This window comes from Podarcis melisellensis (assembly GCF_964234715.1).
Source record: "Podarcis melisellensis genome assembly, chromosome: 13".
NCBI lineage: Eukaryota > Metazoa > Chordata > Lepidosauria > Squamata > Lacertidae > Podarcis > Podarcis melisellensis.
In genome coordinates, this window is record NC_138545.1 from 763,429 (window position 1) to 778,391 (window position 14,963).

Sequence of the window (14,963 nt, forward strand, 5' to 3'; positions counted from 1 at the left end):
AATTTTTGGATTTTAAGATGGCTAGAGCAGCTTTTGATACTGATGCAAAGCTAGGAATGCCTGTGCTGAATGAACACAATTTCATACACTGGAAGCAGCGCTTGATAGCATGTTTAGATTATAAGCACATTTTGGAAGCTTTAAAGCCTCAGCCTACAGGATCGTCTGAGGAGGATTTAGCCAAGATAAGTGCTTGGAAACGCATGAACAGCGAAGCTAGACACATAATTTTGAGTGGACTTCGCGATGAGCAGCTATCATTAATAAATAGTACAGACGATGCATCTCAAATCTTAAGAGATATTGAGCGCGTGTATGGAGAATCTAGCATAAACTGCTTCAGAAACTTGGTGTGTAAATTAACCAGATTGAGGATGAATTCAAAAGAGGAATTCACAGAGCACATCAACAAGTTTACTGAGATTATTCAAAGAATTGATCTGACTCCCAAAGCTTTTGATGAAGATACAAAGATAGCATTTTTGTTATCATCACTTGGACCACGCTTTAGCGCATTTGTAAGTTTGATGGATCATAGACAAGGTCTGACTTTTAAAGACTTGATTGGTTATTTAAAAGAAGAATGCAGAGATAGAGCTGAATCTCCAGTGAGAAATGCTAGAAGCAAAGACAGTAGTTATGCATCTAGGCAATTTACAAAGTCGAAAGAGATGCCTAAGAAAGTGATTTGTTTCAATTGTAACAAAGAAGGACACATTGCAAAGAATTGCAGGGCTCCTAAAGCAAAGAAACCCCACCCCTTTCAGCCAAAAGGAGAAAAGAAGGGGAAATGTGAATGCACATGGCTACTGCAAGAAAGGAATTTAACAGTCCAGAATCGTGAGAATAGACGTAATAAATGGATTTTAGATTCAGGTGCCAGTTCACATTTTTCATATAAAAAGGACTATTTTAATGAGATAAATGATGAAGAAGGATCTGAAATTGAGATTGCAGATGGCAACATTGTTAAAGCAAAAGGTGCAGGTTCCATGAGTCTGAAATGCAATATAAACAATGAATGCATTGAGAACACAATCTCTAGAGTTTTGTACGTACCAGAGCTGAGCTGCAATTTAATCAGCGTGTCCACATTGGACAAGAAAGGTTTCCAGATCACATTTGGAAATGGAGAATGTAAAGTGACTAGAAATGGCAAAGTGTTTGCTCAAGCAAAGCTAATCAATGGTGTATATGAGCTTGATCTTTCAGAGAATCAGTCTGCAAAAGTGGCACATTCCAGCCAGAAGGATGAAGCAGATCTGGACCTATGGCACAGAAGGCTTGGACATAGAGACACCAACGTCATTCTGGATCTACAGAAAAGAGATCTTGTAAGAGGTTTGCAGGTAAAGCAGAGCAACAAAGCTCCAGCAAAGTGCATAAGCTGTATTACTGAGAAGGCTGTAAAACCTTCATTTCCACGTTGTGCAGAACAAAGAAGCAACAAAGTGCTTGACATAGTGCACACTGACATATGTGGACCCATGAATATTCCCTCACTGGGAAAGAATAGATATATTTTAATATTTCTGGATGACTTTTCAAGATTTTGTGTTGTATATTTCCTCAAAGAGAAGAGTGAGACAGTGGACAAGCTCCAGGAATACATTGCCATGGTCAAGAATAAATTCCAAAGAGCTCCAGCTGTGCTAATGAGTGACAATGGAGGTGAGTACTGCTCAAATGAAACGCAGGCTCTCCTGGCCAAGGAAGGGATTGCACACGTAACCACAATTCCTTACACACCACAGCAGAATGCCATAGCTGAGAGAAAGTTTAGGTCCATTATGGACATGACAAGGTGCATGCTAAAGGATGCATGTTTGCCACAGAAGCTGTGGGCCGAAGGAGTGTACACGTCGGTCTATTTGCAGAATAGACTGCCAACTAAAGGTGCAGAGCGCACACCATTTGAACTTTGGCATGGGAAAGCTCCCAATCTTTCGCACATACGTGTGTTTGGAAGTCCGTGTTATTTCCACGTGCCCAAAGAACACAGACACAAGCTTGACTCCAGGGCAAAAGCAGGTATCCTTGTGGGATATGCCTCTGGAGGCAAAGGATACAGAATTATGGACTTACAAACTGGTAAGACAAATGCATACCATGCGGTTTATTTTGATGAATATGGAAAAGTAGACACTAAGAACACTGTTGTGGATTCTTCAGATGAGTCAGAAAGGACTCAAGAGTTTGTATATTTCCCTTTTGAGACCCCACAAAGTAATAATCTGCCTTCGAGTGTTACAGCGCCCCCTACAGGCAACACACTAGAAGACGCAGAGGACCAGAACCCTGGCGGCACCAGAGACGAAGATGAGGACTCAGATGGGGACATGCCTGCGTTGGAGGAGGATGAGGAAGCTGATGCGGTTGCAGAACCAGAGGTCAGACGCTCGTCCAGAACCAACAAAGGTGTCCCACCATTACGGTTGTCCTACTTTGCAGGGTCGGCGTTTCCACAGGAACCTTCCACTTGGGAAGAGATACAGGAGATGCCAGCTGCAGAAGCCAGTCTCTGGAGGAAGGCCGCGCAGGAGGAGATGGATGCACTGCATCAGAACAAGACCTGGACACTCACTGAGCTGCCTCCCGGTAAGAAGGCCATTGGCAGTAAATGGGTTTTCAAGGTTAAGAAGGGGTCAGAAGGAGAAGTGCAGCGCTACAAAGCTAGACTTGTAGCACAGGGATTTTCACAGCGTTTTGGTGAAGACTATGATGAAGTTTTTGCACCAACCGTGAGGTACAGCAGTGTAAGAATGCTTTTAAGCATTGCAGCCTCCAAGAAAATGAGAGTGAAACACATAGACATTGCTACCGCTTTTCTACATGGGCAGATTTCAGAAGAAATTTATATGAAACAGCCCAAAGGTTTTGTGAAACCACATGAGGCGCATTTAGTGTGCAAACTCCAGAAAGGACTTTATGGACTTAAACAGGCTGCTAGAGCCTGGAACCAGAAGTTGCATAAAATGCTGACGCAACTTGGGTACAAGCAAGGCGACGCTGACAAGTGCTTGTACAGTAAGTCAAATAATGGACAATTCTCATATATTCTAGCATTTGTTGATGACCTGATTATTGCCACAGCAAGTGAGAAAGACTATACACAGATAGTAAAACACCTTAGCAAAGAGGTGGAGGTCAAGGAGCTAGGAGATGTCCAGTACTACCTCGGGATCCAGGTGGAAAGAGAAGAGGACGGTTCATTTCTTCTCAGCCAAAGACAGAAGATCCACGAGCTAATTGAGCACATGCAGATGCAAGACGCACATCCAGTTGCTACACCGATGGCTACTGACTTCCTGAAGAATCAGCAGGATTCGAAGCAGTTGCCAGACAACAATGACTACAGGTCGGCGATTGGTAAACTTTTGTATTTAGTTACCACATGTAGACCTGACTTAGCTAATGCTGTGGGGATTCTTAGCAGAAAAGTGAATTCTCCCACTGAGCATGATTGGGCAGGTGTAAAGAGGGTGGTGCGATATTTGAAGGGTACCATGAATTGTAAATTAAGGTTACCAGCCGTCAGAGACCCTAAGTTGGTTGGGTATACTGATGCGGATTGGGCTGGGGATAATGCTGATTATAAATCAACAAGTGGTCATGTTTTCATGTTTGGTGATGGACCTGTTGCATGGGGCAGTTATAAACAGAGCTGTGTAGCATTATCTTCCACAGAATCAGAATACGTTGCAGCAACAGAAGCCTGCAGAGAGATCGCCTGGCTTGATCAACTCATAAAGGACTTTGGGTTGGTGAGAAAAGGGCCTGTCAGCTTGCTGGAGGACAATCAAAGTTGCCTGAAGCTGACACAGAGTGAGAAGTTCCTGGCCAGAACAAAACACATTGGGGTTAAATACCACTACATACGCCAGATGATCCAGGATGGACTTGTGGAGCTATCCTACTGCAGCACCCAAGAGATGACTGCTGACATCCTGACGAAACCCCTACCAAGAGAGAGTTTCCAGAATCTACGTGTCAAGCTGGGACTCTGGGTGGTTGAATAAAGTTGTTTATATTTTGTGTATGTTGTATTGCCTGAGAAGGGGTATGTGGGATGTAAAACACAGGAGCAGTCAATGACAACATTCCTAGAGTGTACATGTTAGAACATGGGGAGGGATGTCTGTCCAGCAAGCAGGTAAACTTCCTGGGGACGGACTTCCTCCGCATGTGACCAGAGGTGGGTGTGGCCTCACCTGTGCAGGTAATGATAAAAGCACAGGGCAGGCAGCCATCTCTCTCTCTTGCCTCTTGCTCTCTTGCCTCTTGCCTCTCTCTTGCCTCTCGCTGCCATCTTCCTTCCATGAGGAACATCTAAGGATGCTCTCTTGGCTCCCAGCCAAGAGAGGAGATAAGGACTATCTTGCTACAAGATAGATTCTAAATGTATTTTACCTTTTTAAGTCTGTGTGCCTTCTGGGATCATATTGTGAACAGAACGTGAGTAAACTCTTTTATACTTTTATACAGACTGTGTCGTGTCTTGTATTTTAAGAGGGATCAAAGGGGAAATTACCAGAGTAATTATTATAGAGGTTCTAGCGAACCTGTGCACACGTTACCGTTGCAAACTAAAAAGGGAATGTTTATAAACTCTGCTGATATTTTGGGAACTTGTTAGCACAAGTTGGATTAGGATATAATCTTACAATATATCCTCTCCTGCACCCCTGAACATTCCCACACATTCCCTTGGTATAACAGGCTACCTTGCCTTGCAACCATGTCTTGCTATGCTATACATAGTTCCAGTCACTACTTTCCAGACAATCACAGCCTGTGGTTTATCTCCCCCCCCCCCCCATTTTATTTCATGCCTGGTTTTGCAGATGTGGGAAGCTGATTCGGGGTTGAAGCCAAACTGTTGGAAGGTTGCAGCATCTGCTGGGGCTGTAGACACTGATACATGAGACGAGTTTTTATTGCAGCAGGGCAGATGAAGGCGTCCAGTTACGCTGCTGCAGATGGACCACTGCCTTTCTTCTCTCTGCGCTCCCCTTAAGTCGTCATTCCCACTCCCCCACCCCCAAAAATATTGAGGCTAAAATGCCTTTTTATTTAAGCTGTGCACTTATTTATAAAAAAAACAGAGACATCACCTTGCCAACAAAGGTCCATATAGTTAAAGCTCTGGTTTTCCCAGTAGTGATGTATGGAAGTGAGAGCTGGACCATCAAGAAGGCTGATCGCCGAAGAATGGATGCTTTTGAATTCTGGTGCTGGAGGAGACTCTTGAGAGTCCCATGGACTGCAAGAAGATCAAACCTCTCCATTCTGAAGGAAATCAGCCCTGAGTGCTCACTGGAAGGACAGATCCTGAAGCTGAGGCTCCAAGACTTTGGCCACCTCATGAGAAGAGAAGACTCCCTGGAAAAGACCCTGATGCTGGGAAAGATGGAGGGCACAAGGAGAAGGGGATGACAGAGGACGAGATGGTGGGACAGTGTTCTCGAGGCTACCAGCATGAGTTTGACCAAACTGCGGGAGGCAGTGGAAGACAGGAGGGCCTGGCCTGCTCTGGTCCAGGGGGTCACGAAGAGTTGGACACGTCTAAATGACTAAACAACACATATATATTTATATACATGCAGGAGCAAATAAGACTGTTGGTGCACTTTTTTTTTTTTTAATTGGTAACTGCCTCCCCATACGGCAAGCCGCCTTGAGCATTGTTTTAATTATGGAAAGGCGCATACAAATAAAATGATGATGCTAAAATGGTGCCCACCAGAAAAACGTGCTGCTGTGCCAAAGTGAAGAACCCAGCCATGTTGCCTGAAACATCCCTGCGTGCAGGTCAGGATTAGGCCTCCAAGGCCTTGTGTGACACACACCTGCGGGGGTCGTCTCTCGGTTGGCACACAGTCACGCGCTGGACAAGAACCATAGAATTGCAGTAACCTAAGCAAGACCACCTACCTCTCGCCTTCGTTTGAGCTTCAGCAAGACTAACGCCATCTTGTTGCTGGCCGACACCATGGTCACATGCTATTCTCACAGTAATCGTGCTGAAACGCAGGATGAAAAGGGGGCAGAGAAAGAGCAAACCACAAAGGGGTGTGTAAAGGAAAGTTTTGTGAGCATGCAAGGGCACAGCATACACAAAGGGGAAGAAAGAGGAAATGCCGAGGTTAGCTGAGGCATGCAAACATCTACCTTTGTGGTTAAAGCTGGTGGTAGGACTGTATCCCGGGTGGTTAGCTGGTGTGTCTAAACAATACGATGACTATAAAAACAGTGTACAACAAAGATCAGGGTTCAGCCTCCGACTGCTTTCTTGCTGTAACCTTTCCTGCTCCTGCAAGAAATAAAACTTTTGCGTTTTATTCTTGGGTGATGTTCTTCGGAGCTGGTGAGTAAAGGACTAGGCTGTGCAGGGGACCTTAAGGTAAAGGTAAAGGGACCCCTGACCATTAGGTCCAGTTGCGGCCGACTCTGGGGTTGCGGCGCTCATCTCGCTTTACTGGCCAAGGGAGCCGGCGTACAGCTTCCGGGTCACGTGGCCAGCAGGACTAAGCCGCTTCTGGCGAACCAGAGCAGCGCATGGAAACGCCGTTTACCTTCCCGCCGGAGCGGTACCTATTGATCTACTTGCACTTTGAGGTGCTTTCGAGCTGCTAGGTGGGCAGGAGCAGGGACCAAGCGACGGGAGCTCACCCCGTCTTGGGGATTCGCACCGCCGACCTTCTGATCGACAAGTCCTAGGCTCTGTGGTTTAACCCACAGTGCCACCCGCGTCCCTGCAGGGGACCTTAGGGGAGTCAAAAGGGAACCCGCTGGTCATCTAGTCCAACCCGTGCGATGCATGAATCACAGCTGGACGGGGCCCTCTGGACGGGGACCCAGCTACAGTCCTCGGTTCTTGCGTCCACGAAGGAAACAGGGAGCTCTCCAACAGGGGGGCGGGAAGTGGGGCGACCCCAGGAGGGCACACTTTGCCAAGACCCGCTTGCGCTAACTCCTCGGGGGGTGGTCCAGCCTGGATGCCCCAAGAGGAGACGGGCTGCGAGGCTCAAAGGGAGCGAGGAGAGCCGAGGGGAGCGGGCGGGACGGACACCCCCTCTCCGGCCCTCCGTTGCGCCCCAGCGGAACCAGCCCCGAGCCCCCCCGCCCCCCCCTGTTCGCAACCTCCCAGCCCCGCGGCGCCTTGACTTGCGGGAATCCTCCGCCCCTGGGGGCGGGGCCAGGCGCCAGATTCGCTTTCGCTTTCGTGCAGTGACGCTCCCCGCCCCACATCTCGGGGGCGACCTCCGGGGGAAGGGCAAGCGGGGAGGACCCTCAGCCCAGCTGCCGCTCTGAGGTAGGGGCTCCTTCGCGGGTGGGCGGACAAGCTGCCAGCCAGTCGGGAGTCGCCCCGCCAGATATGGGGTTCGGGCGGCGGCATTTGGCCCGGAGACCTTCGGAGGGATAGGGGCGGCCGGGGTGGGTCGGGGGGGCGGTCCTTCTCTCCCTGGATCCCGGGAAGGGGAGGCCACGCTGGTCGCAAGGGCCTGTTTTCTGCTGCTCCAGAGAAGCGGACACGGAGCAATGGATCCAAACTACAAGAAAGAAGATTCCACCTAAACCTTAGGAAGAACTTCCTGACAGTAAGAGCTGTTGGACAGTGGAATTTGCTGCCAAGGAGTGTGGTGGAGTCTCCTTCTTTGGAGGTCTTTAAGCAGAGGCTTGACAACCATATGTCAGGAGTGCTCTGATGGTGTTTCCTGCTTGGCAGGGGGTTGGACTCGATGGCCCTTGTGGTCTCTTCCAACTCTATGTCGCAAGGGCCTCAATGAGAGCTGGGCAAGGGCGGCCCCGCCGGTGCCAGGAGTCTTCTGGGGACCCAGAAGTCCTGCCCCCTAACCCCCACTCCCGTTGGACGTGTTGTAAAAACCGGGGGTCGTCTGTGAGGCTCAACCCACGGAGAGTGGTGCTTTCAACCCCGTGTGTGGGTTCCCCCGTGTTTGTGGCTGTGCGTTTAACGTGCTCCTGTGTGCGCCTTCCTACCTAGCGCACTTACGGACGTGCGCTTCTTGTACAGAGCCTCGGTTTCCTTACATCAGGCGCAAGGGCCAATCCGGGGAGCCCCCTCTCACCCCAGGCTCCTAACGGGGGGAAAGGGGGAAGGCCCAGCAGGGCTCCCCATAGGTTGCTGGACTCCCGCTCCCTCCCTTGCAGGGAGTTCAAGGGTCCAACCATATCTGGTGTTTGCAGAACTTTTGTCCCAAGAGGACTGGACAAAGTCAGGGAGGAGGGAGGCTGTCCTTGGCTCCTAGTTACAATAGAGACTCTGCTGTGCCTTAGTGAATGGGGATCCGCTCCACTGTCAAGCTGCTCTTACTGTCAGAAAGTTCTTCCTGATGTTTACGCTGCAATGTCCTTTCTTGTGACTGAACTCCTTTGTAAGTGAACTCAGGCTTGCTTCATTTCCCACGTGGCAGCCCTTGAGATGTTTGAAGGGGGCTGCCATATCTCCTCTCAGTCCCCATTTTCCAGGCTAAACATACCCAGGTCCCTCAACTGCTCCTCATCAGGCTTAGTCTCCAGACCCTTGATCATCTTGGCAGCCCTTCTCTGCATACCTTCCAGCTTGTCAATACAGTAGTACCTTGGGCTACAGACGCTTCAGGTTACGGACTCCACTAACCCAGAAATAGTACCTTGGGTTAAGAACTTTGCTTAAGGATGAGAACAGAAATCGTGCAGTGGCAGCGGGAGGCCCCATTAGCTAAAGTGGTGCTTCAGGTTAAGAACAGACCTCCAGAACGATTTAAGTACTTAACCCGAGGTACCACTGTATCCTCCTTAAATTGTGCTGCCCTGGACTTCTGATGATGCGGAATCACATTAGTCTTACCTTCCACCTTGTCAATACAGTGGTACCTTGGGCTACAGACGCTTCAGGTTACAGACTCTGCTAACCTAGAAATATTACAGCGTTGACTCATATTGAGCTTGTGGTTTACTAAAACCCCTGGATCCTTTTCACAGTGTTCTCTCTCTCTCTCTCTCTCTTTCTTGTCCACCCCCTGGCAGGTTCCCTTCAAGGCAACCTCCCTGAGGCAGGGACCACCCCACCATGGCTGCCAAGGCCCCTTCCCTCTCCGAAGCCCTCACCAGCGGCTTCCTGACCTGCACCATCTGCCTGGAGCGCCTCTGCCGCCCCAAGATCCTGCCCTGCCTGCACAGCTACTGCCAGGAGTGCCTGCGGAAGTTGGCAGGAGGCCAGAAGGAGCTTCAGTGCCCTGAGTGCCGTGAGCGGGTGGCCCTCCCAGAGGGGGACGTGGGCGCCCTCCGGACCAACTTCTTCATCAATGGCCTGCTGGACCTGGTCCACCCCACAGGGGAGGCAGAGCCCATCTGCAGCCTCTGCCCGCTCATCGGCCAGGAGTCCGGCCGGCCGGCCGTCTCCCGCTGCCTGGACTGCGCTGACGACATGTGCCGGGACTGCGCCAGCGGGCACCGCTGCTCCCGCCTCACCCACCTCCACCGCGTGGTGGCCATGAAGGACTACCTCTCTGGAGACCACGACGAGGAGATCCGGAAGCGCCAGGCGCTGCAGTGCAAGGAGCACACCGGCGAGGAGCTGCGCTTCTTCTGCACGCCTTGTGCCGTCGTCCTCTGCCGGGAGTGCCGGCTGGGGGCCCACCTCCAGCACCCTTGCCTGCCCCTGGCTGAGGCGGCCCAGGCCCGCCGGCCGGTCATCATGGAGCTCCTGGCCGGGGTGGAGGAGACGGTGCAGGTCATCTGGGCGGGGAGGGCCAGCCTGGAGAGGGAGGCTGCGCAGCTGCAGGTTCGCGAGGCTAGCATCCGGGATGCGGTGGAGCAGGCGTGCTCACGGGCGGTGCAGCGGCTGCTGGCGCACCAGGAGGAGGTCCTGGCCCAGCTGGCGGACTACGTGAAGGAGCGGCAGAAGGCCTGCCAGGCCCTCTGCTCCGATCTGGAGTTCCAAGAGCAGGTGGCCTCCAGCACCGTGGCCTTTGCCCAGAAGGTGCTGGGCCTGGGGAGGGAGGTGGAGATCGTCTCCCTGGAGCAGGTCATCTGTGAGCGTCTCAGGCATCTGCAGGGCTTCTCCTGGGAGCCGCTGGCCACCCGCCTGCCCTGCCTGGAGGTCGACGCTGAGATCGAGGGCAGCAGCCCCCGCCTGTTCCACCTGGAGTTCCGGGAGGAGAGCCCCACTGGAGTGCCGGAGGGCCCCCAGCAGGCGGGCACAAAAGGGGCAAAGAAGAAAAGGAGGAAGCAACAGCAGCAAGAGCAGCCTGCCAAGGAGGGATCCCCTGTGCCTCCTCCCAAGGACCCGGAAGCCCCCCTTCTGACACCCAAGCCTCTCTTCTCGTGTAGCTTCTGGGTCAAGACCCCCAGTGACAAGAAGCGTCCTCAGGTCACGGGGCTCTGCCCCTTTGGCTCTGGAGAGCTGCTGGTAGCCGATGAGCAAAACCAGAAGCTGAAGCGCTTCTCCCTGCAAGGGGAGTTCAAGGGCACTGTCCCCATCCCCAGTGGCGTGGCCCCGGTCAGCGTGGCCACCGTGGGCAGCAAGGTGGCTTTCACAGCCGGCTCCTGCCTCTACCTCCTGAACGGTGAAGGTGGCCTGGTGTGGCAGAAGGCCCTGCGAAGGGGGCAGGCTAGCCATGCCGTGGTGGGGCTGGGGGGAGACCGTATGGCAGTGTGTGTGGCTGGGCAGTTGGAGGTGTACGACCTGGAGGGGCGGCTGCAGGAGAAGATTGTGCCTGAGGGCAGTGGGGAGAGGTGCCTTGTCTTCCTGGCCAACCACAAGGATGGCTTTGTGGGCTCCGACTGGTACCGCCGCAGCGTGGTCCTGTTCACCAGGACGGGGCAGCTGGTGGCTGAGTGCTCTGAGGAGCAGCTGGGGGAGTGCCAGCCAGGAGCTGTTTGTGCTGACGCCATGGGCATCATTTACGTGGTCCTGCGGGAGCTGAACAAGGTGGTGGCCTTCTCCCCCAGAGGGAAGGAGTTGGGGGCGTTCCTCACTGCCGAGAACAGCATCGACCGACCACGGGTGGTCACAGTGGCTAGGGAGGGGCGCTTTGTCGTGGCTCTGAGCAACGGCACCGTCCACATCTTCCGGATCAGGTATTAGGGCAAGTGAGACAGAGGAAGGGTAGGGTGTGATTGTGTGTGTTGAAAGCTGTATGTCCCAGAGTTAATGACCCAAGGCAGACTGGTGTGCCATGGTCGCAGAAGGTGAGCTATGGTGTGTGTAGGAGAGTAAAAGCAACAATTCCTCCCGCCTGCCCTCCAGTCTGGATTGGGTCAGCTCCCAGAGTTGTGCTTTACTTACCTGGGGTTGTTGTTCCCAAGGGCGGCCACCAGAGGGCGATGTGGATAGAACCTGGTATAGATTGTTTAAGTTCCTTTTCTTCCCCCGGGGAAATCAGGGGCATGAAAAAGTCCAGAGGATAATGCTGCTTTTTTCACCAAAAATCCAAAAGACTGCAACAGCTAGATATCGGCAGGCAGCAGCAGAGACCTGCTTACACTTATATTTAGACCAGCTTGCAGTCAGGATGCCCGTAAATGGGACGGCTTGCGGCTGGAATACGGTTTTTTGTATACTTCAGCAGGTATAGAACTTGTTTACTTGTTTAGTCAGGATGTGGCTTTGTCTCTTGAGTCAATGTGTAAAAGCATAGAAGTAAAGGCAAAGGGACCCCTGACCATGAGGTCCAGTCGTGGCCAACTCTGGGGTTGAGGGGCTCATCTCGCTTTATTGGTGGTTTAACCCACAGCGCCACCCGCGTCCCTAAAAGCATAGAAAGCCTGGACCAAATAAGGAGAAAGGTAAACAGGAGGGGTGGTCCTTGAAATCAGAGTGAGGGGAGATGTCGACAAAGGCGGGAAATTAGTAGGGAAATTAGGCGGTCGTGATGGGCTGCAAACCTTGCAGTAGCCAGCCAGTGGGGAGAGAAGGGAGGGACCCTGCCCTTCAGGTATAGGGAATATGAGCTTATGCTTTGTCAATTGTGGGTGTGCCTGCTTTGGACACCCGCTCTTGCAAGGACGTATTGTATTCAGTAAACTCTCTGTTTTTTCACCAATTTTATTCAGTTCAAGGGATTAAGGGTCTTAGGAGCCACTTTTAAAAACTTCTGACAGAGGAGGACCCCTCTGACAAGATGGTGGGCATCATAACCTTTCCAAAGTGCCTTTTCTGCTCTCAGGAGGAAACTCAGGGCTTGGCCAGGTGTTCTGCAAAAGGGTGAAGAATCCATAACGCAGGAGGGCTCTCGGATTTCTCCTGCTGGTGTGGCCAGCTTCCAGCTGCTACATGAGGCATAACACAACACAACAGAGTGTGCGTAATTGGAGCGTGAATCTGAGAGTGTGGGGCATGATATTAAGCCTGAACGTTATATTCATTTGCACCCCAAGGAGACCATCACTGAGTGGGGATCCCATGTGTGCCTTCCGGAACAATCTGACAGAAGAACATGCTTTGTAACTCTGCTGTGATCACCATCCCTCTCTCTTTTTCTATAAATATCATTCAATAATAAAACAAACGTCTATATTTGCATCTTTGCAAGAGAGGGCAATTGTATATGAGCTGAAATAAAGAGTCTGGATAAAAACTTCCTGTAGTTCTGAGATTTTTGTCCTGGGATGCTTTCAGATGGGAACTTAATATGTAAAAGGGCCACAGAAACATCCTGTATGAGAAGCATAAACTCCACAGCTGCCTGGGGAAACCCCCCCCCCCCATTTCTGAACATGCAGAAACTCCACTGGGAGCAGGAGCTCACCTCTTCAGAAATGGGGCAGAATCTCACCATGCAGCATATTGGAAACAACCATGAGCAGATATTTGTTTCATTCATTAATTTAGCACCCCAAAGTGATTTACAATATATTATAACAACTAAAAGAATTACAAATATGGAAGCTCTTCTTATATATATGAGAACAACTTCAAACAACAATGCCTAAAATCAGTCGGATTCCAGTGCTGAGACTGGCTGGAATTGTTGCAGGAATTTATGTACAGCAGATATCCTGCACATGCAGCCCACTATCAAAATCAGCACAATCACTTTTGTGACTTGTCCCCTGTTACGGCAAAAATCTGGGTGCGAGGCTGCTCTGCCACCCAGCTCATCGGACTCAGTCCGTGGGTCCCTGCGGAGGAAAATGAGCTCAGCCGGAGACAGGAGCAAACTGCAGAAGATCCAAGTTTATTGGCCAACAGGTTCAAGACGAGATTGAACAGTGAGAAAGGGGTGACATGAGTTTTTGAAACTTCCCTCCATGTCCCAGAATACAGTGCAAAACATGTCATGAATACATTAAAGAGAGGTTTGGTTACACAGATTACATCATGAATATATTAAAGGGAGGTTGGGTTACACAGATTAACATATGGAGGAGGGAGGGGGGAATATGCAGAGCTGGAGATATGCACAGATAAACACTTCCTGGTGTTACGGAAGGGGGGGGGCATGTCTTCTTCACCTTCTTCTTCGCTACAATATATCAATTTATTTCCAATTGTCAATGTCAAAAGGGACTAAAATCTATAAAATTCATAGAAAATCAACGTGCCAGTTTGCTCTGATCAGCCTTTCCTCCAGGCAATGTCAGGTGCCAGACTATGCATATTTGAGACCATTGTTTTCTCATCCCCAGGAAGTGTTTATCTGTGCATATCTCCAGCTCTGCATATTCCCCCCTCCCTCCTCCTTATGTTAATCCGGTGTAGCTCTGCATATTCCCCCCTCCCTCCTCCATATGTTAATCTGTGTAACCCAACCTCCCTTTAATATATTCATGATGTAATCTGTGTAACCAAACCTCTCTTTAATGTATTCATGACGTGTTTTGCACTGTATTCTGGGACATGGAGGGAAGTTTCAAAAACTCATGTCACCCCTTTCTCACTGTTCAATCTCGTCTTGAACCTGTTGGCCAATAAACTTGGATCTTCTGCAGTTTGCTCCTGTCTCCGGCTGAGCTCATTTTCCTCCGCAGGGACCCACGGACTGAGTCCGATGAGCTGGGTGGCAGAGCAGCCTCGCACCCAGATTTTTGCCATAACAGTTGGCTGCCCAATGTGGGGCATGCGGTTCTCCCGCGTTGCTGACCGGGGGCCCCGAAATCTTCAGCCGGCACCAGGCCATTTTGCCTGGGAAGATCCTTTGGACCCCCGGCCATCTTCCGGGCGGTAATCGAAAGCCCCAGGAGTTCAGCCGGGGAGCAAAGAGGGATCCAGCCGGCTTACTCATCAATCCCGGGATCATCATGGAAAACACGTGAGTATAAGGAAAAGGAAAAACCCAGTGCACTGGTGGGAAAGGGGTGGAAATCTCCTGGCAACTGAATTCTCTGCCCTCCTCTCTATCGCTCCTTCTCGCCTGTCTCTTGGTCCAATTGGTGAGAGAGACCGTGGACTGCTGCTCGACCCGAAAGGGGGGTTCTGAGCTCTATCTCTTTCTCTAAAACCTCTCCAGCCAGCCGCACCAATTGGGAGTCCGAAAGTAAGACGGAGAGACCCGACTTGAAAAACAGCCGACTCTCCGCAACGGACGTCCCAGTTGAAAGCAAGGGGTTGGAATTCTTCTTCCGAACTTCCCGAGCGTCCTCACCGAGGGGGCAGGAAGGGGTCTGGCTTTCTATCCAATCCCAGCCGCACTGGTCGGTGCCACGTAACACGTGTATCGTGCGTGAGCCCGCTTCCAAAAGCAAGGGGGATTTTCGGTTCGAAACTCTATCCAGGGATCACCCGATCTGGCACCGCACGGCGTGGGCGTTCAGTAGGGCCCCTTTTCCTGAGATTGACGATAGGTAGGAGGTTGCCAGGAGGGATAGCCCATGAGGAATTGGGCGGGATCGGCAGAGTGGAAAAGGACCCCAGGTTATTGAGTAAGGAAATAGGAAGGAAATACCGGATAGCTAGAGCTCTTTAAAAACCCTCTAAGGAAGTTGCCAAGCGACTAAAGACCCCTCTTTACTATAAA

The 14,963-nt window shown here is 51.1% G+C and overlaps 1 protein-coding gene and 1 long non-coding RNA gene across 2 annotated transcripts; both read left to right on the forward strand.

Annotated features, from left to right (window-relative positions):
- The first annotated feature begins 7,187 nt into the window (after positions 1 to 7,187).
- On the forward strand, positions 7,188 to 11,332 carry LOC309355731 (E3 ubiquitin-protein ligase TRIM56-like). The gene is made up of 2 exons (XM_081886820.1): positions 7,188 to 7,315; positions 9,043 to 11,332. Exon 2 carries the CDS (start codon positions 9,074 to 9,076, stop codon positions 11,090 to 11,092), a length of 2,019 nt encoding a protein of 672 aa, XP_081742946.1. The 5' UTR covers positions 7,188 to 7,315; positions 9,043 to 9,073; the 3' UTR covers positions 11,093 to 11,332.
- Positions 11,333 to 11,364: 32 nt separating this feature from the next.
- Positions 11,365 to 12,584, forward strand: LOC309355906. Its single transcript, XR_014162601.1, has 2 exons — positions 11,365 to 11,576; positions 12,174 to 12,584. It is a non-coding gene; the product is annotated as an uncharacterized lncRNA (long non-coding RNA).
- The last annotated feature ends 2,379 nt before the right edge of the window (positions 12,585 to 14,963 follow it).

Bases quoted from the DNA above. Each gene is read 5' to 3' on its own strand.
- LOC309355731 (XM_081886820.1), top strand. From the start codon at position 9,074: ATGGCTGCCAAGGCCCCTTCCCTCTCCGAAGCCCTCACCAGCGGCTTC.